This window comes from Camelus ferus, chromosome 23, assembly GCF_009834535.1.
Source record: "Camelus ferus isolate YT-003-E chromosome 23, BCGSAC_Cfer_1.0, whole genome shotgun sequence".
In the NCBI taxonomy this organism is placed as follows: domain Eukaryota; kingdom Metazoa; phylum Chordata; class Mammalia; order Artiodactyla; family Camelidae; genus Camelus; species Camelus ferus.
The window spans coordinates 12559736-12585837 of record NC_045718.1 but is presented as its reverse complement, the minus strand read 5'-3'; the positions used below and the strand labels follow the sequence as shown (position 1 = coordinate 12585837).

The following is a 26102-nucleotide window of genomic DNA, read 5'->3' as shown; positions in this document are numbered from 1 at the left end:
GGTGGGAACCATGTGGGCTTGGAGTGAGGGGCTCTGCAAGTCCCCAGAACTGTGCTCGCAACTTTGCCCAGCTTGGAGAGTCCGAGTCAGAAGGAAGAGGAACTTCCATGTCAAACCCAGGAGGCTCACTTCTGCCCAGGAGCCCTGGAGTGGAGTGGACGGGAAAATATTTCTCAGTCTGGAGGCTGGGGCCTAAGGTCAAGGTGCCGGCAGGTGGCGTCTGGTTGGGCCTGCCGCCTGGCTCCCAGATGCCCTCTTCTCGCTGTGTCCTCATGGGTGGGGGGAGCGCTTCCAGGGGCACCAGCCCATCCGTGAGGGCTCCACTCTCAAGGCCTAACCACCTCCCAGGGGCCCCACCTCCTGACACCATCACACTGGGGGTTAGGCTTCAACACATGAATTTGGGGGGGACACAAAGATTTAGCAGCATTCTGTCCCCCAAAATTGATGTCCTTTGCACACGCAGGATTCATTCATTCCATCCCAACAGCCCCAGAGTCTGAACTCTCCTTCCAGCATCGACTTTAAAGTCTCCTGAGGTATCACCTGGGTTGGACGTGGAGAGACCCCAGTCTGATGCTCCTTAGCCGTGACTCTGTGAAAAAATGTGTTCTGTCCTTCCAAAATACAAACGTGGGACACGCATGGAACAGACATTCCTGTCTGAGAGGGGGAAGCAGCAGAGAAGAAAGCGACCATCCCGAGCAAGCCCAAGGCTGAACGGGGCAAATTCCATTAGACAGGAGAGCGTGAGCAGAGTCCTCTGCCTTCCGGGGGGCGCACCGCGGTGGCCTCGTCACCCCCACGGCCCAGCTGCCGGTTCCCCAAATGGGTCCCACCTCGGTGGCGGCCCCCAGACACCCCTCATCTGAGCCCTGGGTGGAGCAGCCCTCATGCGGCCTGTGGTGCTGTGATGGGGGGCAGCCCTCCTCTCCGAGTCCCCCTCGGGGCCCTCCCTCCCTCCACCGTCTGGCGGAACAGCTTGGGGCGTCCTCAAGGGGCTGAGCTGTACAAGTCTTATCGCTTGCCGCAGCTGAACGCTGTTTCCTGCGTGTGGGCAGGCGGAGAATTTCCCGCGTCTCCAAGTTCTGCTTCTGTCTGCAGCAGGAGGAGCCAAGCTGCTCCTTCCACGCTGTGCTCAGAGGGGCCCTCAGCCAAACGCCGTGGCTCCCGAGGCCTGCCTTCCACAAACACCGGAGCCAGGACGTGCTCGAGCCCCGCCCTCTGCCCCTTGTAACAAGGGTCCCTTGTCCGTTTCCAACAATGTGCTGCTCATTTCTGTCATCAGAGTGGCCGTTGTCGTGTTTCTAGAACATTCTGCTCAGAACGACTCTCCTTGCTCCCCGGGACAACCCAGGTGTCCTCCCTGACGCTCTCTTCCTTCTGACCTCCCACCAGAACCTCCTGTAAAGGTCTGTCCACAGCAACAGAGGCTTGTTTCTAGCAGACGTTTCAGAGCTCCAGCCTCTCCCACCACCCGGTTCCAAAGGCACTTCCACATTTCAGGTGTTTGTCAGAGCAGCGCCCCACTTCCTGGCACCAGTTTCTGTCTTGATCAGTTCTGGCTGCTGTGACAGAACTGTAAGTTGAGTGGCTTATAGACAACAGAGCTCTGTTGTCACAGCCCCAGAGGCAGGAAGTCCAAGATCAAGGTGCTGGCAGGTTCAGGGTCTGGGGAGCCTGCCTCCGGGTTCGTACATGGCCGTCTTTCCGCTGGGTCCCCACACGTGTACCTCACAAGGGGTGAGGGAGCTCTCTGGCTTCTTTTATGGGACCACTGATCCCATTCCCATAGGCTCTTCCCTAAAGGCCCTATCCCCTCCAAAAGTCCCGGCTTCCATACACTGTCACCTTGGGGGCTGGCATTTCAATGGATGAATTCTGGGGAGACACAAACATTTAGCCCCTGGCAGGCCGCCTCAGCCCCGCCCGCAGCAGGCCAGACTCACCTGAGAGCTCGCAGTGTCCTCCACCTGAGGGCCGCCTGTCCGATGTTTGGGGCTGGGCTTCTTTACAGAGTAGCAGTAAGCAGATGCTTTAACAATAGCAAGTCTGCATAACATCCACACGGCCAGACCCGACAGTGACGTTGGTGGACACCCCCGTGACTCTGGGAATGGGCCCTAAACACGTAAGCTAGTAAGGTCGGTGTAAGACCAGTGGGTACTGTAGGGCAGTGGGTGAGTGCAAGGTGATGTCTGGGTCTGTGAGTTCCTGGCGGGGACAAGGGCTCCATCATCTTGATAACTTCTCTACGTCCAGCCCAGGGTGTGGCCACCAGACGTTCTCCCAGAAGGGTCTGTGCGTCGGGGGGCTGGCTGGAGGGATGGATGGACGGTTCCATAAACACTCAGATACTTGGTTCGCTGACTGCTCTGGGAGGGCGCACAGGAGTGGCCTGGATGGGGTGTCTGGGCCCCAAAGCTGGGGACAGGCTGCCCTCTGCTGGTGGCTTGCGGGCCTCTGGCGCCCCAGCACAAGGCCATTGCCCAGTCTCCTTGACTGGCTGTCAAGAACGAAGGCCACCCGTCCTGCAGAGCAGACGCAGTGCTGAGGGGGCTGGACACACCTCCTGGGAGTGGAACAGTGAAACTGCTCAGAGGCGGTGGGCCAGCCGGGAAGCACCCTAAGGGCAGGGCAGGGCAGGGTGCGGCGGCAGCAGGTTGGGGGAGGCCGGCCTCCAGTGAGTGACACCGAGTCCCCCTAAAACTCTGAGTCCCCTACCGAGTTCACGATTAACCTCCCCATCCAAAACATTATTTACTTTCTCGCCATGCAAGCGGGGACTGAAACCAAGCAGAACTCTGCAGGACCTTCCTGGGTCCCAAAGCCCCTCCGGGTCCCCTGTTTCTCTTTTGCAGAAAAATCTTTCATCTCCTAGGAGTTCCCAAGAGAAGACTCAAGCAATTAATGGCTAGGACAAGATCACAGGGCTCTGAGCTCCTCCTGAGGGGTGCAGATTACAATCTGATACATACTTTTGAGACGTTCTGCAGAATCTAAGACCCCCGCCCGCTGGAGGATGGCGGCTACATGCTGACCCCCAGCACGTAGACCCCAGACTGGTTGGAACCAAAAGGTTGATGATTTGGATCCCTGAAGTATTGCTGGGTTACCTCCCCACCAACCAACCAGAAGATCTGGAGCAGATCAGTCATCCCAGCCCCCTCCCTTACACCGCCTTTAAAACCCTTGCCTGAGAGCCATCACCCTTTGAACGAGAGAGAGTTCTCCTCACTTGGCACCTGCAAATAAGCCCTTACTTTGCTGCAAATGCTGGCTGTCCAAGTTTGGCTTTCTGTGCCGTACACGCACAAGCCCTGGGTAACGTGGGGGCCCCGGAGAAGGTGGTGCCTGGGGGTGCCGCAGAGAGGCACTGTACCATGTGCAGCAAACTCGAGTCAGTGAAGGGGAGGGCGCCCCTCCCCCTTTCCCCAGGGGGCCCCGGCATGCTACCTCCTGTGCACAGGCTCTCAGCTCTGACCCCAGGTGACAGCTTCTCTTTGCAGGATTTTCATGCTGGTAGTGATGCAAGAAAAACTGGGCACAAGACGATGGCCGCGTCCCAGGTCCCAGGTGAGTCTTTGGGACGCACCCTATCCGGTGAGGGCCCCTGGCTTCACACAGGGAAGAAGCCAAGGGTGAGCGATAGTTCAGTGAGGGCAGATTTATTCAGAGAGATGCACCCTCCACAGGTGGAGTGCGGGCATCTCAGAGGCCGGAGAGGGCGAGCACAGGTGCGGAGGCAGCATCTGTGGGCTCAGTAACCTCGTGTGCTAACAAGCGGGAGGATTGTTCCAGCTGCTCTGGGGAAGGGGCGGGGATTCCCAGGACTGGGCCGCTTTCATGGTCAGCCCTGACCGTCACAGCGTCTGCGGGGGGTCATTTAGCAGCTGACGCACGACAAGGAGCCAGCCATGAGGCTCGAGCTCTCCTGGGGTCAGCTCGTCCTCCTTCCTGGGCCAGGCCGGGTGCTAGCCAGTTTCTGTCCTGGCCTAAAGGGCTGTGTGGCTCCTTTAATGGTTGTGCCCTGGCCCCCTCTTTCCCCTCTCAGTAGGGCCCTGCACTCTGCCAAGCCCAAGGACCCAGAGGAAGAAGGACGAGGGTCTTCGTGCCCGTTCTGGGATTTCTTCCCGTGTTGTGTCTGTGATCGCTGAGTGAGGCGTCCGGGGCCCCTCAGGAGACACATTTACGGGCGATGCTGAGTTCTGGGAGGGGCCTGCCGTGGGCTCTTGGGGTTTGATTCTGAAGGGGCAGCATCCCCTCCACCGACGGGAGGCAGGCCCAGCCCAGGGACTTCCCTCCTCCACCCACCCGCCCCCAATAAGGGCACAGATCTCCTCCGGCTGGGGCAGAGACTGAGCGGGGCCACGTGCCCAGACCTGGGTTGGGTGAGCTGGTGGTGCGTGGCCTGGCCAAGACCGGTCAGGGATCAGCTACTGGGTGATTCCCACCCTGCCCCCCCCGCCCCCCACAGTGCCTCCAACCCCACTCCCACCATGAGAACCACAGTGGGAGGCTTTAAAACAGATTCCCCCCCCCCCCGGAGAGTCTGATTCGTCTTCCTGGGAGGGCCTGGGAATCTGTATTTGAAAAGGCCCTCAGGTGATTCTGATGCACAGGGTCAGCTCGGCTGGTCCAGGATCGTCCAGCCCCCGGGCCAGCGCCCACCTCCACCCTGCCTGCCAGCCGTGAGCTCTGTGCCCCCCGGCAGCTGGGGCCGCTTCTGAGCAGTGCTGATGACCAGAGAGGGCTTCCTGGAACTTCTGTTTCTGTCCCCTGGAGTGACCCCGCTCAGGTCTCCCTGGCTGAGAGTCCTTCAGAGACGCGGGCCCCAGCCTGCCCTCTCTGGGACAAACCTCCTGCCTTCCACTGGTTCCTGACCAGGGCACGAGGGGGCCCAGCGAGGCCATTTCATTGTCAGGAAGGGGCCGTCCCGGGGCAGAGAAGCAGACGGGCTGACACTGGGCCCACAGAAGCAGCCCCCTGGAGGAAGGCCCCTCCCTGGGCGCCCAGCTCCCGCCCCTGCTCCCTCCCGGTTTTGGACACTTGGGGGCTTTCGTTCGTTGTCTTGCGCATGTGCTCAACGCTGCAGCCTCGGTGAAGACCCTAAATGCACCAACTCATTCAGTCCTCACCGGGGCCCTATGAGGCCGGCGCTGTCATTACAGCCACTTACAAATGGTCAAGCTGGAGCCACGAACCAAAGAACGGCTTAGAGACTGGCTCAAGGTCGGACGGCAGAGCAGGACAGAGACAGGCATCGGGTCTGGGCCCCGCTCCCTGCGCCCCCTCCCTGACTCTTCTTGAGAAGAAATTGCCGTGGGCCGGGAGGTGTGAGGCGTGGGGCTGGGCGGTAACAGCAGCTCGCCTTCCCTGAGCACATCCTGCGCCCGGGCACCCGCCTGGGTGTGGTCTGAGCTGGCCCCTCCACCAGCACTGGGAAGTGGCTGTGTCACCCCTTTGTCACAGAAGAGGAAACCAAGATGCAGTGAATCTTTAAGTGACTTACTCACCGGCCAGTGGTGGAGCCAAGGATGGAACCAGCTGTGTGGCTTTGGGCCCGCCTCCTCCCCTCTGGGTGTCTGTGGCGTGCGAAATGAAGACATTGGCCTAAATTACTTCCAGTGCGGTGCTTCCCAGGCTTGAGAGTCACCTGGGGATCGTGTGAAGATGCAGATTCTAGTTCTGGGTTTGGGTGGGGCCTGAGACTCGGCCCCTCCCTGGGGCTCCCAGGGGCGGTGGCGCTGGTGCCACTGACCTGGGTACCACACTGGTACAGCCAGGCTCAGGGGAGCTGCAGGGCTCTGATGTCCTGCGTTTATGGGCTTAGGAAGACTCGCCCCAAAGGCCATGAAAATTCCGGAAGCAGGTTATGGTGAATAAGGCGCTTAGTGGGCACTTTCTGTGCCCAGACAAGCCCCGGCCCTGGGCCTCCCACACTTCCACTCCATGACCTCAGCCTGACTCCTCCAGAGGGTTCAAAGGCTCGGTCCTGGCCACCTAGGGTGCTTCTCTCCACTGAGGGACTGAGGGAAGTCCCTGGCCCCCTGCTTCATGGCCTGCCTCCTGGGGACACCTACCTGCCCATCCCTTGTGGCTGTGCTGTCTGACCCCTTAGGGTGGATCACAGATCTGCCCTGTCGTCCAGGCACGAGGTAGCCCTGCTTTGCTCTACCTATTTGAAGTCCACGTGGCTTCAAATGGCCACACATGGCCACGTGGCTTGTTCTAGCCTCTACATTGAGACGAGAATGACTTGTGTCATTTTTGGGCAGAACTCAGGAGCCACTGTGTGAGTCACCACATCCTTCTTCCTGTCACAGAGAGGCTGGAGGAGTGTGTCACGATGGGGTCTCTGTCGGCCTTGATCCGTCTGGACCACAGTGAGCAGAATCTCCTCTGATGCCTGTGTAGGGTGTGAGTTGTGAGCAGGGAGCCTTTACTGAGCTGACCCTTTGGGGTTGAGGGCGTCTGTTGGTGCAGCACAACCTGGCCCAGCCTGACTGCTGCACACACCAGCACCAGCCTGACACCGGGACGTCTCTTTAGGGAAGTTGCGGCCAGGCCGGGGGACCAGGTCTCTGCAAAGTCAGGATGGTGAGAAGGAAAGCTTACCTGTGGGATCCTCTTGGGAAGAGGGAGCATCTCCTTTTGGAATAAGGAGTCATCCGAGTATGCGAACTCCACCTCCGCCTGTCTGCAGCCCCCATTGAAAGGGAACTGTGGTCCACTATTCACCATGGCGGTCTGAGTGCCCAGCCCGGGGCCTGGCTCACAGAGCACTTAACTCACACTGGAAGGACTCACTCAGACAGGGAAGGTCTCCCCGCGGATCAGCCCCTCCACAGCGAGCCGTTGCTTCATTTCTCCTTGACCCCAGTCCCAGGCTGGACAACTCACAGCCTTCTCTGCCTGGTCTTGACAGCAAGACGTACGGAACATCTCAGTTATCAAAACAATACATGTGAAGATTCATAACCCTCATGGGAAACATTTGAAGGTCAAAGGCAAGCAGGGAAAAGCTGTCGCCCACCGTCCCCCCCTCTAGAAGGAACCACGGGGGACACTCCCTCCACCCCTTTCCCTCTACGCACCCTGCACCCTGCGTGACTTTAGTGATGTCCTGTGAGTGTCTGCCCCTTATGAGGGAAGGAAGAGCCCCCGCCGATGCAGGGACCGTCAGAGCTGGAAGGGGACTCGGACAAGCCCCTCGCATTACCAAGGAGAGCACTGTTGCCATCCTGGTGCGAGTGTGTACGAGCAAAGCCAGGCTAAGTGCGTGTCGTCTGTGCGGCTGGGGGGACTGGCGGGGTGATTCAGACACTTTCTGGTCTTGAGCTTTTTGCGGCAAGGATGCATTCGGGCATCACTTGCACCCAGCACGCATCACTGTTGGTAACAGGCGGACGAAGCCACAAACGAGGCAGCAGCTACAGTGTCGGGGTTTGGCCTGGTCCCCGACCCGGTGTCCCCTGAGCACGAGGGTCGAGGGTTGTTCCAGGGCAGTGCCTTTGCTCCTACAACGGGGGCGCCTGGATGCCGGGGGTGACGTGGGAAAAGGGACACTTCTGCAGGCCCCAACCTGAACCCCAAGCCCACAGTCCAACCTCCGCCAGACCCAGGCTGGGCTCGAATGCCTTCAAGCCCAGACTCCGCCGCAGCAGAGGGGGCAGCGGGTGCTCCCGAGACGAAAGGGATCCCTGCTGAGTCAGGAAAGTCACTGCGCTGGAAAGTGATTAAAGGGCTGAGCGTGGGAGGGGATTTCCAGCCAGAGAGCCTGGCCCGGGAGCAAGTCTGGGCGGCAGCCGTGGGGCTCTGCCCACTGAGGGCTGTCGCAATGGTGCCTGTAAAACCCAAATCCTCCGAGGCTTGAAGCCTTGATCCGTTCTCTCCTGTCTCCTTGTAGAAAAACAGATCCCTGGAAAACCCAAAGCCCTAGAACAAAGTGCTCTTCATCAAAGGGATGCGGGCAGGTCAAGAGAAGTCTCGGGGAGGGGTCGGCTGGGGGGTCACCCTGGGAGAGGAGGACAGACCTGTAGACTGAGGGAGCTGAGGGGGCCCGGAAGGAGGAGACGGAGGGAGCTGGCTGTGAGCAGGCCCTTGCAGGTGAAGGGAGCTGCCTGACCTAATGGGCCCGGGCCCTGGAACGGACGAGGCGGGAGAGTCAACCTACACAGACATCCCCGGGCCCCATAAACTGGCCAGACTGTCCTGCAGATCTAACACAGGCTAGACAGCCTTTCTTTTACGGACAAGGAAACTGAGGTCAGAGAGGGTGGCACGGAGCTGGTGCCCCTTCCTCTGCACCAGCGTGTTCCACGCTTTCCGGCGCATCAAAACCACCTAGAGGCTCCTTAGAACGCAAATGGCTGGGCCAGATCCAGAGCTTCTGACTTGGAAGGTCTGGGGTGGAGCCTGGAATCTGCGTTTCCAGCAGGTTCCCAGGTGACTCTGCTGCTACTGCTGCCGCCTCACTTTGAGAACTGCTGCTCTAAACCCTTGCTACCAGTGCGTTCCATGGAAGCTTCTAGAAAAGCAGACTCTCAGGTCCCACCCCAGACCTACCGAATCAGAGTCCACACTGTAGCCTGAGAAGCTGTGGTCTACACCGCAAGGCCTCTTCCTTCCTAGGAAGTCAAATCCAGGCAGCCTGGTTGAGTCTTCCGATCCCAGCTGCCAGGGACAGAGGGACAGCTGCCCGGGGCCCTGGGGGAAGCTGCAGCTTCCCGTGTCTCCCGGGGTGGGAATGGGCGGGGGGGCCACACAGGTCTGAGGGCTGCACACTCGGCCCTGGGGTCTGCTGGGCTGTGGTGCCGACCCCCACTCCAGGAGGCGCGGGTGCCCACCGTGGGGAGCTGCCATTCAGGGCTCTGAGCCAGCCCCCGCTTTCTAGCTAGCCCGTGTTCTCATTTTATTTCTAAAATATATGTAATACGTATGTGCTTAGTGTCGTGTGTCCACCGTGACTGCCGCATACAGGAGTCTCACTGCCCCAAAATGCCCTGTGACCGTCACTGGCTATTATTATTATTTTATCCAACTTTTATTTTTTATTTTTTAAATTTAATTTTATTAATTGTTTTTGTTTTGGGGGAGGTAATTAGGTTTATTTATTTTTCTAACGGAGGTCTTGGGGCTTGAAGCCAGCCCCTCGTGCACCCTAAGCACCGAGCTTCTTCCCGACCCCCCATTATCACGGCAAACAACATGCCTGGACCTCTCTTCACTCGTTAATTCACTCTCCATCGCCTCTGCTGACTCTTGACAACGAAAGAACGGAAACCTCTTGTGTTACCCTTTTTCACCTTCCAGTTTTTGTCAGTTGCATTACCATTTCATCCACTCACTCAACAATTATTTACGGAGGCTCGACTGACTGTGCCAGGCAACAGTCTAGGTGCTGGAAACACAGGGGTAAAGGAAACAGCTAAAACTGCCTGCCGGCGCAGAGCCTGCATTCTAGTAGAGGAGTCAGACGAGAAATAAGGAGAAAATCAAGGCTTTTCGATGGCGATGTGTGTGGTGCAGGAAATCAGGCAGGGAGGGGATAGTGTGTGTGCGTTGGGGGCAGGTTTAAACAGGGCGACCTCACTGAGAAGGCGATGTCTGAACAGAGCGCTGAGTGGAGTGAGGAGGTGGAGCAGGAGACGGCGGGGGAGGTGGTCTGGGGGGGGCCCCAAGGGAGCAGCACGTGGCCTTGCTGGAGGGATGGTGAGGAGAGTGGCCTGGGGATCCAGGCCAGGAAGCCAGGGCAGGCCCCGGGCCGACACTGACGGGCTCTGGTGCGCTGTGAACCGTGCTCTGCAGTGTCCAGTTGGCACAGTGTCAGTACACAGTCTCTTGGTAAATAAAATGGTCTTCAGTGCTTTTTCTATGGGTTGAGCCTCACGAAGAATGATCACTGAATAGTGTTTATCATAAGATTAAGTAAATATTGTAGAAAATAGGAGAGATTTTACTTCTGGTGCCTCCATCCCACCCTCCTTTCCGCCCTGTCCTGGGCAGCCATGCAGAAGTGGACCAGGGCACCCTCCTCCCCACCACGGTCTGCTCAGAGCATCTCCAGGGCATTGATCCCTGGAGCTGTTTTGTAGTCTCACCCATTCCAGCTAGACTCAGATGGATGGACGGATGGACAAGCGGTGGAGATCAGCCTCCCTGGGGGGGAAGGAGGCAGGGGGCAGAAGGAGGAGCCAGCCCTGGGCTGCGGCCAGGGGATGTTCTGTCCAGCAGTCCTGTGCGGAGTCAGCAAGTCCGTAAGAACTGAGTGAGTGTCTCTGGGACCCAGCACTGCTCCAGCCAAGGCCCCAGGGGCTAAGTGAGGACTCTGTTCCCAGGGGCCCTGTACCCAGGGGCGGTGTACGGCTGTTCTGCAGGGTGGGAGCACCAGCACTCGCCCCTGTCCCTCTGGATCCTTGTGAGGCTCACGTAATCCAACTCAGGTCTGAGCCTCTCCCAGAGGGAGCCACCAGGCAGACACCAGTTCTGGGAAAGACTTAAAATGAGCCACCCCTCCTCATCCCAGGAGGTCATGAGACTGGAGGACAGGACTCCAGGTTCCAAGGACCTACACAGGACACCTGGGAGATGTGGTGCTGGCAACCAGATGTTTAGCTGGTAATGACCTTCCAGCAATGGAGTGTGTCCGGCTGAACTTCCTCCCTGGCCTCCTCTTTACCCTCTTGCTACCCGGTGTTTCTGTCTTTTTTTGGCCCATTCTCCTGTGTCTGAAAGCCTGGCACCGGTCCAGCCAGTAACCTGAAGAGGACGGTGTGGGCGGCTGGTTCATGTCTAAAAGGGGCCCTGTGTACTCAGATGCCCACAGAGAGGTGTGTGGTGTCATCAAAAGTTCCCAGGCCCGCTTGGCCAGCCTCGACGTTTACAAAGCTGTGTGACCCCATCTAGGCTGCTGGACCTCTCTGATCTCCTTGTTTGCATCTGGAAAATGAGCACAATAATAATAATAATACCTATCTGGCAGGACAATCAAAATCACAGGAGAGCACTCCGTGAACTTTCAAAGACCACACACCTGTGAATTCTCCAGGGATGGGAGAGGTCACTGAAGTGCCCCAGGCCCAGGGGAGGAGGAAATGTGAGAGAAAACCAAGTCAGGAGTAGAGCTGGTCTGGAGCCCTGGTTCCTCCGTAGAACTTTGGATCATGCAGGACTGTGCCAGGCTGGTGCGCTCAGGAGACCCCCTACGGGGGATGTGGGTGGGGCCAGAGAGAGGAGCCACGGGAGGGCGTGGTTGGCAGACAGGCTAGACCTGGGTGGGGGTCCCTAAGGCAGGGCTGTGGGCACCTGGAGCTCCCTCCACTGCCGCTCTCTGGGCCTCAGGAGTTGTCTGTCTGGGAGCCTCCCCTCCCAGGGCCTGACCACTCTGTCTCCCAGGGTGGTGGGTGGGGGGGAGCCTCCGGGAGTTAGGGAGGTGGCCGGCCCACATGTGCACGTGTGCGGGCGTCTCCTGCAGCACATGGGCTGAAGAGCTGTGGGTGGGAACTGATAGCTCCTTTCTTGGGTGCTCCGGGGAAGGCACCCCTCCCCTCCACACTGGACCTCCTGTGTGTCCTTAGGGTCTCCAGCGCAGGACAGGGTGTGGATGCAAAGAGGTCTACTGCTGCCATCATTCCATATCATTGTTCCCCTAATAATCTGTCATTAACACGTCTATGGATAGGTCCTCAAGAGACAGGTAGTCCTGGAGGGGCTGACCAAGACAGGGCAGCATTAGGACCTAGGAGAGCCGTCTTCCAGTGCCCGGACTAATCTCTCTGGGGTCCCCGCCCTCCACTAAAGCCAGGGAAGTCGAGGAAGGAATAACATTTATCAGGACTCAGAGAGCTTCCACAGGTGTTATCTGACTTGCTCACTAGGGCTCCAGGAGATAGGAGTCTGCTCACCCTCCCACTGGACAGACGAGGAGACCGAAGGGTAATGCAGTCCGGGGGTGGGCAGGATGCTGCCGCCAGGCGGGGAGCGTCGGGGTCGGAGCCCCACTCACAGCCCTTACACCTTACGTGGCGCCCTTCAGCCAAAGAGGGAGGGAAGCTGCTTCCCACCCCTCCCTCCCCTCCCTCTTCAGCTCAGAATCCAGGGAAAAGTCCATTCTGGCGGGGGAGGTTGACTAGACCAGCAGAGGGGAAGCAGCAGGCCTGGGGCGGACCCCACCGGGCGCCGGTCTAGGTGGTGAGCAGTGGGCCCCTCCAGTGTGTACCACGGAGAGGATGCAGGCAGTAACACCGCCTGGTCACTAGTGGGGCGAGGGCGGGGGTCCTTCCTCCTCCATTGCGGGGAGGCCTGGGGACCTCAAGGTCCCTCTCTTCTCGGCTCGCACTGGGATGGGGAGGAGTAGGAGGGCGGAGGCAGAGGCCGCTGTGGGCGGTGGGTCTCCGAAGAAATCTGCCGATGGGGGAGGAACCCGGTTTAGGCTTGATCCCGGCCCTCCTTCCCCAGCTCCTACCCCAGGATCGCCCTCGTTTCTTCTTATTGCACAAGGCTGAGAGGGAGCTGCCCAAGCTGGGGAAGGGGGCAGAGGCTGGGGAGCCAGAGCTCCTGCGGCCTGGGAAGCATCCAGCAGCTGTCTGGAGCACCCCCACCCCGCGCCCCGTGCGAGTCCCAACCCGAGTCACGGCGCGTCCACGGAGCAGCCCCCCCCCCCCCATCGCGGCAACCCCTCTCATCTAGGAGACGCTCCCTCTTCGCCTTCACTACTCTCCCAGAGCCCAAGGCCTGGAGGAGCTTCGGTCCCCAGAAACCGAAGACCCGAGGCCCGAAGGCTCGGGCAAGCAGCCCCCTGGGTCCCAGCGCCCTCCGCCCAGCTCTTCCAACGGGACCGCGCCCCGCCCCCGGGCCGGCCGGGAGGCGCGCAGAGGAGGGGAGAGGACGGGAGGGGAGGGGAGGGGAGGGCAGGAATGCGCCGCGCAGGAGGCGGGCGCGGGACATGTGAGGGCACATCCCGGGAGCAGCCGCCCAGCGCGCAGACGGCCCGGGGAGCGAGCGAGCGAGCGGGCTAGCGGGCGGCCGGGCGAGCGGGCCCGGGGCAGGCGCGGCGCGGAGGAGCGGCGGGGGCCGGAGCCGGGCGCGCCGGCCAGGCGGCGGGGGCCCGGGGCGCGCGGGCGGGCGCCGGGGGCCGCAGGGGCCATGACGGCGGTGCTCCGGGAGGGCGTGCTGGAGAAGCGCAGCGGCGGGCTGCTGCAGCAGTGGAAACGCAAGCGCTGCGTGCTCACCGAGCGCGGGCTGCAGCTCTTCGAGGCCAAGGGCGCGGGCGGCCGGCCCAAGGAGCTCAGCTTCGCCCGCATCAAGGCCGTGGAGTGCGTGGAGAGCACCGGGCGCCACATCTACTTCACGCTGGTGACCGAGGGCGGCGGCGAGATCGACTTCCGCTGCCCGCTCGAGGACCCCGGCTGGAACGCTCAGATCACCCTGGGTCTGGTCAAGTTCAAGAACCAGCAGGCCATCCAGACGGTGCGGGCCCGGCAGAGCCTCGGGGCCGGGACCCTCGTGTCCTGAACCGCGGGCCTGCGTCTTAGCTTCACGCTGCCGGTGGACGCGGTGCTCGGAGGCCGAGTCGGGTAAGCCCCTGGGGTCTGAGCCCTCCTTCCCTCTTGCCCTCCCGTCCCCTCGTTCCCCTGCGGAGAAAATGGAGCCCGCCACCAGGGTTCCGCTCAAAGCTGGACCCTACTAGGGCCAACAGGAGAGGGGACTCAGGAGGCCTGGGCCTGGGCACCCCGGGGCACCCGGCAGGGAGGCCTGAACGTGACCCTGGCGGGTGTCCGAGAGGAAGGCGGACAGGAAGCCTCAGGCCGTTTATGCCCCGGCTCAGGGTAGGGAGGCTGGCTGGCTGGCAGTCCGTCCCTCAGGCTGCTGGGCCTCTGCCTCCACGGGGCAGGGCCCTTGGACTGTTCCTGGGAGCTGGGAAGGGGGGAGGGACATGAGCTTGCCCCTCCTTTCTGCTGGGATGACACTAGTCCCGGAGTTTGAGTAGGGGAGTTGAGGAGGGAGACAGTCTTCCTCAGCTCTCAGGGTCCTCCAGGCTGGCACCAGAACCAGGAAGTGTAGCTCCCAAGGTGGGGCCTTGGGAGGGGGCTTGGCTCAGCTGGGCCTGGGAGCTTCACTACCTGTCATTGACGGTGGGTTTTGGGTCCTGGGACTGAGCTGTCAGAAACCAGGGGAGTGGGGGGATGGGCAGTTCAGGCCGTTGATGCCCAGGGGTGGGCCGGTCCCCCTGCCCCTGAGTGCCCGGGCTGGGCCCAGGAGGAGAGGCTCGGGGAGGGGGTGTGAGACTGGGCAGGGGGGTGGATGGGTGTCTGATGGGGTCATGGTTTGTTATTTGTGATGTCTTAATCCTCCCTGGGTAGTGGGGCAGGAGGTGGGGGCGGGTCTGTGGTCAGGAAGGCTCAGGGGAGGGACCAGGAATAGAACCTAGAAGCCCTGGCTCCCTGCCCTGTGCCCTCTTCCCCAGACGCCACTCCCTCCCTGTGGGAACCAAGAGCCGGTTGAGGAAGGTCTAATTGTCGTCTCTCCAGTGGAAACATATATCCCTCTCGCCCCACTGACCTCCATGCCCTGCAGCTCCTGGCCTCACCAGGTAGAGTCCCAGGGACCTGGAGCCCCGCCTGGTGGTCGGTGGCAGTCGGGCGGTGCTGTCCACCCCACCCCTTTGACCCTCTCATGGTGCGGTGAGGGGGAGTGGAGAGGCTGGCATTCTGAAAAATGATCCACGTAGATTCATCAGGCCTCCGGGATCACAGAGGGTTGTACAAATGCCACTTTCTGAGTTTCTCCTGAAGTGTAGGAGCAGGTAGGGAAGCCCTGGTCTCAGACAGCTCTGGCAGAGGCTCGTCCCCTGTCTGCCCTGCCCTAACTGCTGTTCTTTCTCACCAGCTGCTGGGCGCCTCTTGGCTGCATTTGGCGAGGCACAAGCCATAGACACGTGGAGGAGGCGTTGGAGCTGGAGCAGTGGCCAGGCCGCGGAGGAGCCACTCCGGCTGAGGATGAAGATTCAGCCCCTGGGCACTCAGACTCTCAGGACACACAGGCTCTGGGCCTTCTGACTGCAGGCCTGGCCTCCGATACTGTGATGGAGAGCTGGCCTCAGAGCCCCTCCCACCATGGCCCGGCCATCTGCTTCACAGACTGCTGTTACCCCCCTACACACACCCAGAGGTGCCAGGCCTGCGGGAAGGCCGGCCTCTGGGGGCGGGGCACTGAGCCAGCGCCTCAGGACTCAGGAGGCCAGCCTGGCGCCCGGAGGAGGCACCACCCAGGCTCGCCTCTGGATTGTCTTTGCGGGGGTCGCTGATGGGGTCACACTTGGGGATCGTCTGCTGCTTGGGTCCTTCTGGGACCCCCACCCATCCAGGCCTCTCTTTGCACACTTCCTCCCCTCCTCCCCTCTCCCGCCCATCTCCCTACCCACCCCACTTCGGTACTAGGCCTGGAGGGGGTGGGGTGCGGGTGCGGGGCCAGCCATTGCCATTTCACACCTGTCCCAAAATGCAGGTGCCCTGCAAAGGGCAGGGACCACACTGTTTGCTGAGTGAAATTCTTTGCTCCCAAAGACCCATCGCTTGGAGCATCTGTCTCCTCTCCCCCACTTTCCCAGTCCACACCCTGTCCCCAGATCTCCAGCCTGGGGAGGGAGGGTCACTGCAACAGGGTCTCAGAGGAGGGAGGGCCGGGGAGGCCCGGACTGAGGGGCGTCGCTCTGGCCTGCTCAGTGTTGACAGACGCCCCTCTGCCTGCTCTCCTGAGGGGGCGGCCCTGCGCCCTGGGCAGGACCTGCCCCCGTCCTGCACACCCCCAGCCTTTTTGTGCACTATGTCTTCCTTCCTGGGCAGTTTAAATGGGAAAACTTCAGCATCAGGGAGTCCGAGGTAGAGATGGAGCTGCCCAGAGTTACACAGAAACCACCAAGCAGGCCCGCCACGTCCGGCCCCACCTGTCGCAAAGCAGCGGCCTGCTTCAGAGTCTGGCAGGAGAAGGGGGCTGAGCGGCCCCGCAACAAGTCAGAGTCTCTTAGTGCCTCCAGCCTGGGTGCCCCATCAGACGCCTTCTGCCGTTCAACCAAAACCCGTCCTTTGTCCAGGGTTCTCTACGGTTTCCTGCTTATCGGCTGTGGGAACTGCATCTCACGATCGAATAAGAACTTACAAATTACAAAGGGGTTTTTGCAGACAACTCATGTATGATCTCATGAGGCCACACCCCCACCCCGTGGTGGCACAGAAGCATCTCCTGTGCCAGCCCTGACCCGTTCCGTCAGCGTGCTGGGGTCAGCTGGCGGCGCCTGCCGTGAGCTCTGGGGAGATGTGTGTGGAGAAGGTAGGGAGGGCGGTGTTCCCTTGATTCAAGCTACATGCAAGGGTTAGCTTCTCCATCCTGCTATGGAACAGAATCCTTGCCCTTCCAGGGAGACCCAGAGGTGACTGGTGATGTCGGTGGGGGTTCGGGGAGGCGTCCAGGCCTCAGAAGCGGGAGTGTTTGTGAGCAGACGGAACTGGGACTCGAGACACGCTCATTCAGCAAACACGGGAGACGCCTCTTGCAGCCGGGCTGTGCTGGGCACCGGGGGGCGGAGGAGGAGGAACGTCTGGCCCAGAGCCTGGTGGGAGGGAAGCGCCACCTGTGCCAAGAGGGCCGGTGCGAGCAGCCCAGGAGCACTGGCACTGCCTCCCTGGTCCTTGGCTCAGAGGGCTGATTCCAGGATGCTGGCTGCGAGGGGCAGCAGGGGGCACACACCGTGGAGGGGGAGGCGGCCTCCAGCTCCCAGAGCTTCCGGCTTTTTGGGAACATGCAGCCCTGTCGCTTCCAAGTTTGCTTTGGTTCCTGTCCAAGCCCAGCTGCAGCTTCTCCCCTTGCTGGGAGAGGCCCAGCCCCTCTGGAGCGTGTGCTGCGGTTGGAGCCCCCAGCCCAGAGCCCCGAGTGTAGAAGGCGCCTCCAAGGGCAGTTTGGGGATGGGGGTAATCACTAACAGCTGTAGCTTCCTGGAGGTGCCAAGGACTCACAGCACAGGGGTCGGGGTCAGGGGCTCACACACTGAGTTTTGTTTTTGTTTTTTTTTTAAGATACGTGACCTCTGTGGGGAGTCTGTCTGCTGGGGAAGGGGTGTCCTCACTGCCCAGGCAACCGAGTTTGGAAGAAGGAGCGTGGGCCCTCACCCTAGGAATGCTCGGCTGGACCGCAGCTTAGAGTCCAGCCCTTTTCAGGGGCGCAGAGAGGCCGGGACAGTGCCAGCAGACACTCAGGAGATGGAAAAACTTGCTCAGTTGGGCCTGAGGATGCTGCAGAGCCAGGGAGGGGCTGTTGCCACCATCTCTGCGCCCTGCAGCCCTGGCCTCACCCCTGCCCGATCCCTGAGTCATTGATGGGAAAGTGAGACAGGCAAGTCCCAGCCCGCGCGGGGAGTCCACGGAGGCTGGGGGTGGGGAAGCTGCTCTGCTTGGGTGAGCTGGGCTTGGGAGCTGGGGCTTGGCCTGTAGCGGGGTGTCGCGGGGAACTCGGAGCTGGAGCTGTGGCCGGAGCGAGTGGCATCGCGGCCTGTGACCCTGGACGCGGGCCTTTCCTGGAAGCTGAGGTGTATGGGCACCATGGGGGTCGTCCCGCTGGGCCCGTGGACCCTGGCAAGACGGCTTCATGCTGTACCAAGCTGCCAGGAGGCTGCAGACGAACCCGGGTCCTCCGGTCCACTTGAGTGTCCTGCGCAGAATGCTGCTCCTCCCGATTAACCCAGCCACCCAGGCTTCCGCACCGCAACAGGAGGAAATCCAGGCTCCCAGGAAGTGCACCCTGAAGGTCCGGGCTCTCTCCAGTGTCCGTCTCCAGCATCTCCACGCCGGGGCCCCATTCTGGGACTGGCAGAGGGCCTTTGCACCCACTGGCCACCCCACTTGGGGGGCCTCCCCGCTCAGCCCAGGCCTAGCAGCTGCCCTCTGCCCCAGGCCATGGCTCTCCCACCACCACACTGCGTGGCGCCGCCACCTGCCCTGCTGGGCGACCATCCTGTCATTTGTACGTTCCCACTGCCTCAGGGCTCCTGGTACCCGGGAGACTCGCTCCGCAGGCGCTGACCCGTGGTCTGCACAGCAGGTCCTGTGCCATCCAGAGGCTGAGGTTGTCGATTGGGTTGGACATTAAGGAGCTGATGTCCAGAGAGGTTACATGACTTGTTCAGAGTCACACAGCAGCCAACTGGGACTCGACCTGCCGGCGTGCCTGCAGACATGTGCTCCCAACCCCACACCAGACGGTCACTTCTTACTCGATGAGCCAGTGGCTGACGGGGTTTGGCCACGATTTCTCTGGGAGGAGGGAGCTCAGAGGTGGGGCAGTGAGACCAAGCACTGAGGTGTGGGGGCCGCTTGGCAGGGAGAAGGGACATCTGTGGGCTGGGGTGGAGGCCTTGTGGAGAGGTGACTACAATCAGGCCTGGAAACGAGTGGGTCTAACCGCGGGAGGGACGCTGGAGGTGTCCCAGGGCTGGAGGGTCTGCGTGTGCCCGCAGGAATAAGGCCCAGGGCAGGGCAGGACTCCTGGAACAGCAGAGGGACACAGCGTGGGGAGGGGCAGTGAGACGCTGGGGGACAGACACTGTTTGCCTCATGACCTGGGTACAGGGCCTCCCCATCCTTCAGGGACAGGGACTGTGGGCTCGCACATGTGACCCCATGTGGTAGTGGCCTGGTCCCAGAGCCCCACAGGGAGGGCTCAGCCCCTGACAGGGTGACAAACCAGCCCAGCTTGCCTGGGACTCTCCCGGTTTTAGCACTGAAAACTGTGTCTTGAGAAGGCCCTCAGTCCTAGGGACTCGGGGACCATGGGTCACCCCAGCCTGGCCCAGGGTCAGGAAGCCTGGCCTCGCCCACCCTCTGGATCTCACCGGTCAGCTCTGCACACAGCACTCGGCCCCTGAAGGGACCATGCAGAGTCCCAGGCAGGAGCTACGATGCGATGGCCCAGGGGCACCGCCACCCCGCCTCCTGTACCAGCGGAATTTCTTGCATCCTGAGGAGAGTCAGGCCCCGGCTGCAGGGAGGAGGTCTCCCCCACCCCCACCCCAGTGCTTTGTGTCTGCTGCACCCAAGCCAGAGCCTGGCCCCCCTGTTGTGTCCTGGAGGGGAGTGGGTGGCATGGGAAGGTGGGACCCAGAGGCAGGGACAGAACATGGGCGAGGGGCGGGGATGCAGAAGACGTCTGAGGTTTGAGGTGGTCCTTCTGAAGGAAGGATAGGATTCTGACTACCAGAGAGTGGGGAAAGCACAGGGGAGGATGTGGCCTGGGCAAAGGGACCAGGGCTGGAAAGGGTGAGACGCACAGAGCCCCGGGAGTGACAGGTGAGCACAGAGGAGGTGGCTGCCTCGGACCCACCGATGCTGACGACGCTGACGGTGCTGGATGCTGCCGCTGGCCGTGTCTGGGCCTCCTTCTCCAGGTGGGCGGGGGGAGGTGGGGAGAGCCCATCCCTCGCTGTTGTTCTTACACACACACCCCTTTATTTTATTACGAACATCCGTTCATTGAAGAAAGCTGTGGAAGGACAAAGTTGTAAAGAAGGAAACAGATCTCGCCTGTGTGCCCCCTTCTTTCAGAGATGCCTGTCGTCAGCACGGTGGTGCGCGCCCTTCTGCTTCCACTCCTGTGCGGGTGCGTGTGTGATGAGCAGTTACGGCATGTGGCGTGCACTGCGTCATCATTGTTCACACACGGGGTCGTGCTGTACGTATTCTGGTATATCTTGATTTTTTATGTATTAATACGTTGTGTAATGAGGCCCTGACATTAAATATTTTAATGCCTGTGTATTATTCTATTGTGTTTGTCATTGTTTGTATGATGGGCCAATCCCTTATGAGTTGGACTCCCTGTGCGGGGAGGCAGGCCTCCAGGCTAAGCAAGACGCGCAGACGCACAAACGGAGCTCAGAAAGCGACCCTGACGGCCACTGCTGGTTCCGCTCGGCTGGGGTGGCCAGGGCAGCCGTTCAGGGCTTTGTGCATGCAAAGCGAGACTGCGGACCCTGCTCACCCCCTTCCACCCCACACACGGCCACAGACGCCTCTCCCTGCCTGGGTGGCCCCCGCGGGTCCAGCCAGAATGGTCTGTTTCTCCAGCAAGCCCCCTCCCAGCAAGGTCTCTGGAAGCCCTCTCCCGCCTCTTGGCCTTTCAGTCCGGCGTCTTTGCCCTCACCCCCTGGGTTTGCAGCCAGGGCCCTGACTCCGACGAGCCTTCAGAGGGGAACTTGCTGTGTTGACGTCGCAGCCCGCGGTGCTGGAAGAGCTTGGACTATCTCCTGACAGATTAAATGGCAGGTCTCGGGGCGGGGGAGTCCGAGCTCAGGGTGCAGAAAACTCAGGGCTGCTGTCCTGGCCCAGGGGCCTGGTGGAGAGGCAGTGAGTGGAGTGCGCTGAGTGGTGTCTCTCTCTCTCATACACGCACATGCACGCACACACACGCACCCTGCCAGCTCCTATGCCCTCACTTAGCCTCAGGGGCCAGGGCCCTGGGAGAGCCATCTGGCCACAAGGGCGACGCCTTCCTCTGTTTCCTGCGTCTTCCTCAGACTGTGGCCCATCTTGTGATTTTCTCTGCCAGATTTCGCTCTTCTCCAGGACTCCCTGGAGAAGGAAGCCCACATGGGCGGTTGGCCTCTGGCCACACTCTTACTGCCTGACCTCGGTTTTCATAAATGGGAGACTAAGAACAGTAATTTCCTCCTTTTCCAGGAATCCTGTGCAAATAAACAAGGTCAAGAACACACAAGTGAGCAAAGAAGCTGTGTGGGTTCCCTGAGCTCTGGTCCCTGCAGGGCAGCCCTCAGCACTGGTCTCCCATGAGCCGCACGCCCTGCCTGAGCCCCAGCTCCTGCCTGGCCCAGCGGGGCCCCCCTCTTCCTTGGAGACTCACCTGGGAGCCCCGGCGGCAGGCAGAGCCGAATCAGGCCCTGGTGATCCCTGCCTCCTGCAGGGCTGGCACAGACCCCCTGGAGAGCCGGCTGGCCGGGGCCTTGCTTCTGACCAGTGGGACAGATGTGGTCCCACGTCTGGGATTAGGCTGCGGAAGACTTCTTGTTCCTTCTGACGAAGAAAACGGCCGTGTCAGACGGGCCATTTGGCAGGGATGGAGGGTGGTCTGGGTCTCACCGCCCACCTTGTCAGTTGGAGACAGGTCCCTCCTCAGTCAGACCTTCAGATGAGACCCTGCTCCTGGCTGATGACAGGATTGCTGCCTGGTGCGACCCTGGAGCAGAGGTCCGGCCAGACACGCCAGGGTCCTGGACCCTGAGGAACCGTGAGATGAGGCCCAAGTGGTTTACACCATGAGTCTGTGACGACTTGCCACGTGGTGATCGATGACAGAGCAGACACCGTCTTCAGAGTCTCTTCCTGCCCTGTCAGGGCCAGGGCCCCCTGCTCACGCCCATCACTGTCCACCACACACTCCATGCAGCAGGAACCACACACTCTTCACCTTTTGTCTCTGCAGCTGGCTCTGCACCTGGCACACAGCACGAGTTCAGCAGGTGTTTGCAGTGTCTGAGGTTCTGGAATCTCCCCCCATCTCTGCTCCCCACCTCCCTCCACGTCTGACAGTTTGCTTTTTCAGAAAGCAGTCCCGGAGAAGGCATCAGAGTGCCCTGGGCTGAGGGAGGGGCCAGGCCAGGCCCTTGTGGGGCGGGTGCTCCCTGCTCAGCCCCGTGGGCTTGGGGGCCACAGAGGAAAGCTGAGGGCTGGGAGGGAGCAAGGCAGGGCCCACGGTCTCCCATGTAGGCGATGCCCCTTCTCTCGCCGGCCTGCTAAGCCCAGGACATCCTGCCTTGCTGCCTCGGACATCCGGAATGTTCCCAGGCTGGAAGTTTGTCCCTGGCTGATGAGAAGTGCTCTCCCTATGGCAGGAGGATGAACTCTTTGAGAAGGAAATTCTCTGACACAGGAGAGAGCCGGGGGCAGACACCTGCCCTCCTCACCCCGTCGGGCAAGGAGAGCGTGGCCAGCAGCCTCCTGTGGCTGCTGTGACCAGGGACACAAACATGGTGGCTTGAAACCCCTTCTTTCACAGCTCCGGAGACCGCGAGCCCAAAGTCACCATCAGGCTGATGACTGCTGAGGCAAGGCTGTCGGCAGGGCTGTGCTCGCGCTGAGCCTCTGGGCAAGAATCAGTTCCTGCCCGTCCAGCTCCTGGGTTCCAGGTGTCCTGGGCTGTGGCCACATCACTCTAACCTCTCCCCAGTGGTCACGGTGCCCCCTCCTCTTCCGTCTGTAATGCTCCGTGTGCCACCCTCTCACGGCCCCGCGATAAACTTCACAGCCCACCTGCATAGTCTGGATCATCTCCCCAGCTCAAGAGCCTTCATGTGGTCCCATTTGCTAAGTCTTTGCCATGTAAGGCAATACGCACAGGTTCCAGGGATGAGGAAGTGGACATCCGGGGGGCTGTCATGAAGGGTGAGCCTGGAAGCGGAGAAATGGGGGCACAGAGCAGCCCAACTCTGTATTCTCACCTGGCCAGTGAAGCCTGGAGTCTGAACTCCCAGACCAACCTCCCAGCTGCGAAGGGCTGTCCCTGCACGGGTGGAGGGGGGGGTCCAGGACAGGCCGGGCCGGCTCCGCCTTGCCCACCCTGGCATCGCACATCTGTCCCTGGCTTCGGCCCCTGCCCCCCACCCGCCCAGGCGCCTGCCTGGGAGGTGCGGGCTGTGTTGGGGCGTCTGGCCTCAGAGCCTGGCTCTCTTTCTCTCCGAGAGCAACATCTCCCCAGCAGCGGGCCTGGGTGCCCCGTCCCACCGTGGAGGTGGCCGTAAGTCCCCCTCCTGCTCACGCCCATGGGAACGGCTGGGGCCAGGGCGCATCCTGTGGACCTAGCCCCTCCTGGGCCTGCTGACTGCTCCTTGGGCCCGAGCCTCTGCCTTGGCTGTGATGCCGGCGGTCGGCCCCAGAGCTGTTCACTGGGGAACTTCAGAAGCCCGGAAGGGGCTGGGTGTGGCTGGCGAGGACCCAGGCGGAAGGGTGTTGCCCGGGGCACATGAGCCTCCTCACCCTTCATCACCAGCACCCAAGGGGCCTTTGTTCAGACCTGAAGGACGCCAGGCCCCGGGGAGCCCTGGACCAGCTGGGAGGCCCATCACAGCCCCAGGGCGGGGCCCTGCAATCTGTTTACTCAGCCGCCTCCTCCCCAGTGGGTGCGTGCGGGGAGCAGGGCTTTGTCTATCTTTGGCAGATGGTAAGTTCTGGGTGAGCGACCCGATGACGCTGGAAGGTCCCCCTGTCCAAAACCGGTTTCCCTTCTCTTCTGACACCGAGTCCACTGGGACAGTTACGATGGTTTGAAGGGTGAGAAAATGCCCCGTGCAGCTGGGACGCTACACACCTCAGAGATGACTGTTATTAGCGTCTCCAAGGAGCTGGGAGAGGGCACGCTCACCTCCAGGTGGGTGGGAAGGCCGCCCACCAGCTTGTTACCCAGAGTGATGGTCTCTGCTGCATGGCCTGGTGATAACCTTTCTTGGGGCTTTGAAAACAACCAGCTTATTTGATCTTCGCCACCTCCTGGAGCAGAGAGGGTCCTTTCTCACTTTGTGGATAAAGAGATTGAGAATCCAGAGACGTTTGGTAATTTGCTCAAAATCACACAGTGCTTGCCTGGTGTTGGATCAGAATCCAGATCTGTGGGCTGAGAATCGGCTGGGGTGGAGCAGCGAGAAGATGCTGACGAGCCTGGAGGAGCTGGCCGCCCGGAGGGGCAGGAAGCAAACACTGAGATGGGCCTGGGGTCAGGGTTTGGAAGCTGCACTTCCCTGCCTGGGTGGCTGACGGGTGGTGACTGGGCTGTAATTACGTCAGTCGTGGCTAATGTGGGCCTGGACTCTGCTGGGCGCGTGGTCAGAGCTGGGAATAATACAGTTAATAAAACAGTAGAGGGACACGGGTGGACGGAGGCTGTGAGACCGAGGGTGGGAGTGGAGGTTTTCCAGAAGCGCAGGGGCAGGGGTTCCCCGAGGGACAGCAGTGCGTGGCGCCCCGGGGGCCGGCTGGGCCCTGGTGGGTGGGAGGCCCCGAGATGAAACCTCGTCACAGCACTTGGTGGGGTGTCCGGGGTGTGATCCGGCCACGAGTGGCCACTCGGCCTGGCCCCGCGGCCCTGGTCTGCCCTCCCCCAAGCCACAACAGAAGACAACAGCCCCAGGACGACCCTCCTGGGCACAGGACAGGCGAGGCCCAGCAGGACAAGGAGCCCTCGTGCGCCCTGCACGCAAATCCTGCTCCTCCTCCCCTGGCCTCGGGGGGTGGTTGGAAGTTCAGATGCCGGGGGGGGGGGGGCAGGGGGTGGGGCTGGGTCACCTGGGGGTCTCTGGGAGCCCCGGGTTCCTGGAGCCGGAGCGGGCGAGGGTCCTGGTGCAGCGCCAGTGGGCCCTCTTTGACTAGAAAGGAGCAGGGATGCTGAGCTGCCCAGAGCTCACAGCGCACAGCAGCCCTTGGGCACAAGGCGGACGGATGACTAGTCCCACTTTGCAAGTGGGGAAACAGAGTCCAGCAGGTGGGAGGCTCCACCTGAGGCCACCCCCAAGTAAGTGGAGGCTCCAGGATTCATGGTAACGTGGGCGTGGGGACAGGATGGGGTGGGAGTCTGAGTGTACCTGGGGCATGGGGCCATCTGAAGGGTGGGGTTGGGTGGGTTGGGTGGGGTCCCTCCTCCCATCCATCCACCCACCTTCCATCCGCTTCCACCGCTGCCCCTACCCCGCCGGGTGTCTGGGGGCCCAGGCAGAGCCTGCAACGCCCCAGGGAGGGGGCGCAGGGTCCCAGCGGGGCAGCACAGATTTACTCAGCCTTTCCTTGAAAATTCCACACTCTGGGCGTTTGGTGGGAGTCTGGAATGCACCTCGTCGGAACAATCTGTCTTTCAGGGCGCACTGCATCAATCACCTCATTGTTCCTCCTTGTCCTGGGCCGCTCAGGCTGCGGGGGTGGGGCATCGGGATGGTAGGAAGAAGGGGCGCCCCCTGGTGTCCCAGTCTGCACACACCCATCGGGGTGCCCGAGCTGGGCTGTGGCCGCGGCCTGATGGCAGCTTCCCACCCCGCCACCACTCCCCATCGCGTTCCCGGATCTGGGCGGAGCTGGAGGGAGGTTGTGTGGGGACAACACACAGAGCAGGGGGTCAGGCATGTCACAAAAGAAGGATGCTGCTGTCCAGCAGTCCAAGGACAGTCCAAGGGTCCAGGGCCCAGCCTTGAATGGCCCCTGACGTATGTGGCCTTGGGTGACTCATCCCCCTCTCTGGGCCTCCGTGGTAAACGAGCTGGCCTGGGGACGGCACACACAGTCCTGCACACATCCCGCAGCGCGGCGGGGTCTGAATCCGGGCTCCGCCCCTCGCCAGTCAGGGGCCGTTCTTCCCCTTGATGAGCCTCGGTTTCTCACTCGGTAAAATGGGCTTAAAAACAATCACTCCTCATTATTTGTGGAATCCATATTCGCAAGTCAGCCCACTTGCTAAACTGTATTTGTCACCCCCAAGTCAATCCACCGCTCAGCACCAGCAGGCTCTCCCTGCGGAAACGTCCGTGCTCCGGAGACGGCGAGGACAAGAGCTCACCGACTTCAGTGAGATCCAAGGCACGGAGGTCCCTGAGGAAACTGGTGCAGCGGCCCAGACAACGCCTGAGCCTCCCCCCAGGCCTGTGTCTGCCCCTGGGGGTGGGGGTGCCCACAGCTCGCCCAGGTCACCCCGACTGACTCTGCCTCCTTCGGCCTGCAGTCCGGGGGGCTCTGAGCCGCCCACACCACTGTCACCAAGGTGACCTTCCTCCCGCGATGCGTGGCGCACCCCCCACCTCGCACACATCTGCCCCTGCCACGTCCTCTCTGTGAGTTTAGTTTGAACTCGTTTTGGTTAAGTTGGAAGTACTCACATAATCTGTGTAAGTACTTTTCACAGCCAAGCCAGGCAGTGTGCTATGATCGCTGTCCCAGTTTTACAGCAGTTTGATTTTCTCTGATGCTAAGTTTTGCCTGGTTTGTGCTTCTTGGTTGCCTGTGTCCACGACTCAAGGAGACCCCGTTTTGCTGGCGGCAGAGGGAGCTCAGTACCCCCACCCACAG

The 26102-nt window shown here is 61.2% G+C and overlaps 1 protein-coding gene and 2 long non-coding RNA genes across 8 annotated transcripts; 2 read left to right on the top strand and 1 right to left on the bottom strand.

The window, feature by feature from the left end:
* The first annotated feature begins 2183 nt into the window (after window positions 1-2183).
* LOC116659375 lies at window positions 2184-8941 on the top strand. Its single transcript, XR_004314734.1, has 2 exons — window positions 2184-3576; window positions 4055-8941. It is a non-coding gene; the product is annotated as an uncharacterized LOC116659375 (long non-coding RNA).
* Window positions 8942-9049: 108 nt separating this feature from the next.
* On the bottom strand, window positions 9050-11965 carry LOC116659370. The gene is made up of 2 exons (XR_004314729.1): window positions 11036-11965; window positions 9050-10941 (listed from the first exon to the last, which is right to left on the bottom strand). It is a non-coding gene; the product is annotated as an uncharacterized LOC116659370 (long non-coding RNA).
* A 744-nt stretch (window positions 11966-12709) lies between these two features.
* On the top strand, window positions 12710-19807 carry PHLDA3 (pleckstrin homology like domain family A member 3). 6 transcript variants are annotated; one of them, XM_032466882.1, is made up of 3 exons: window positions 13029-13577; window positions 14532-14593; window positions 14890-15536. In XM_032466882.1, exon 1 carries the CDS (start codon window positions 13147-13149, stop codon window positions 13513-13515), a length of 369 nt encoding a protein of 122 aa, XP_032322773.1. In that variant the 5' UTR covers window positions 13029-13146; the 3' UTR covers window positions 13516-13577; window positions 14532-14593; window positions 14890-15536. The 6 variants fall into 6 exon arrangements, with proteins under 6 accessions (XP_032322774.1, XP_032322773.1, XP_032322772.1 ...); XM_032466881.1 differs by having other exon boundaries at window positions 14468-14593; XM_032466879.1 differs by having other exon boundaries at window positions 13558-13577; window positions 14468-14593; window positions 14890-19807.
* Window positions 19808-26102: the final 6295 nt, after the last annotated feature.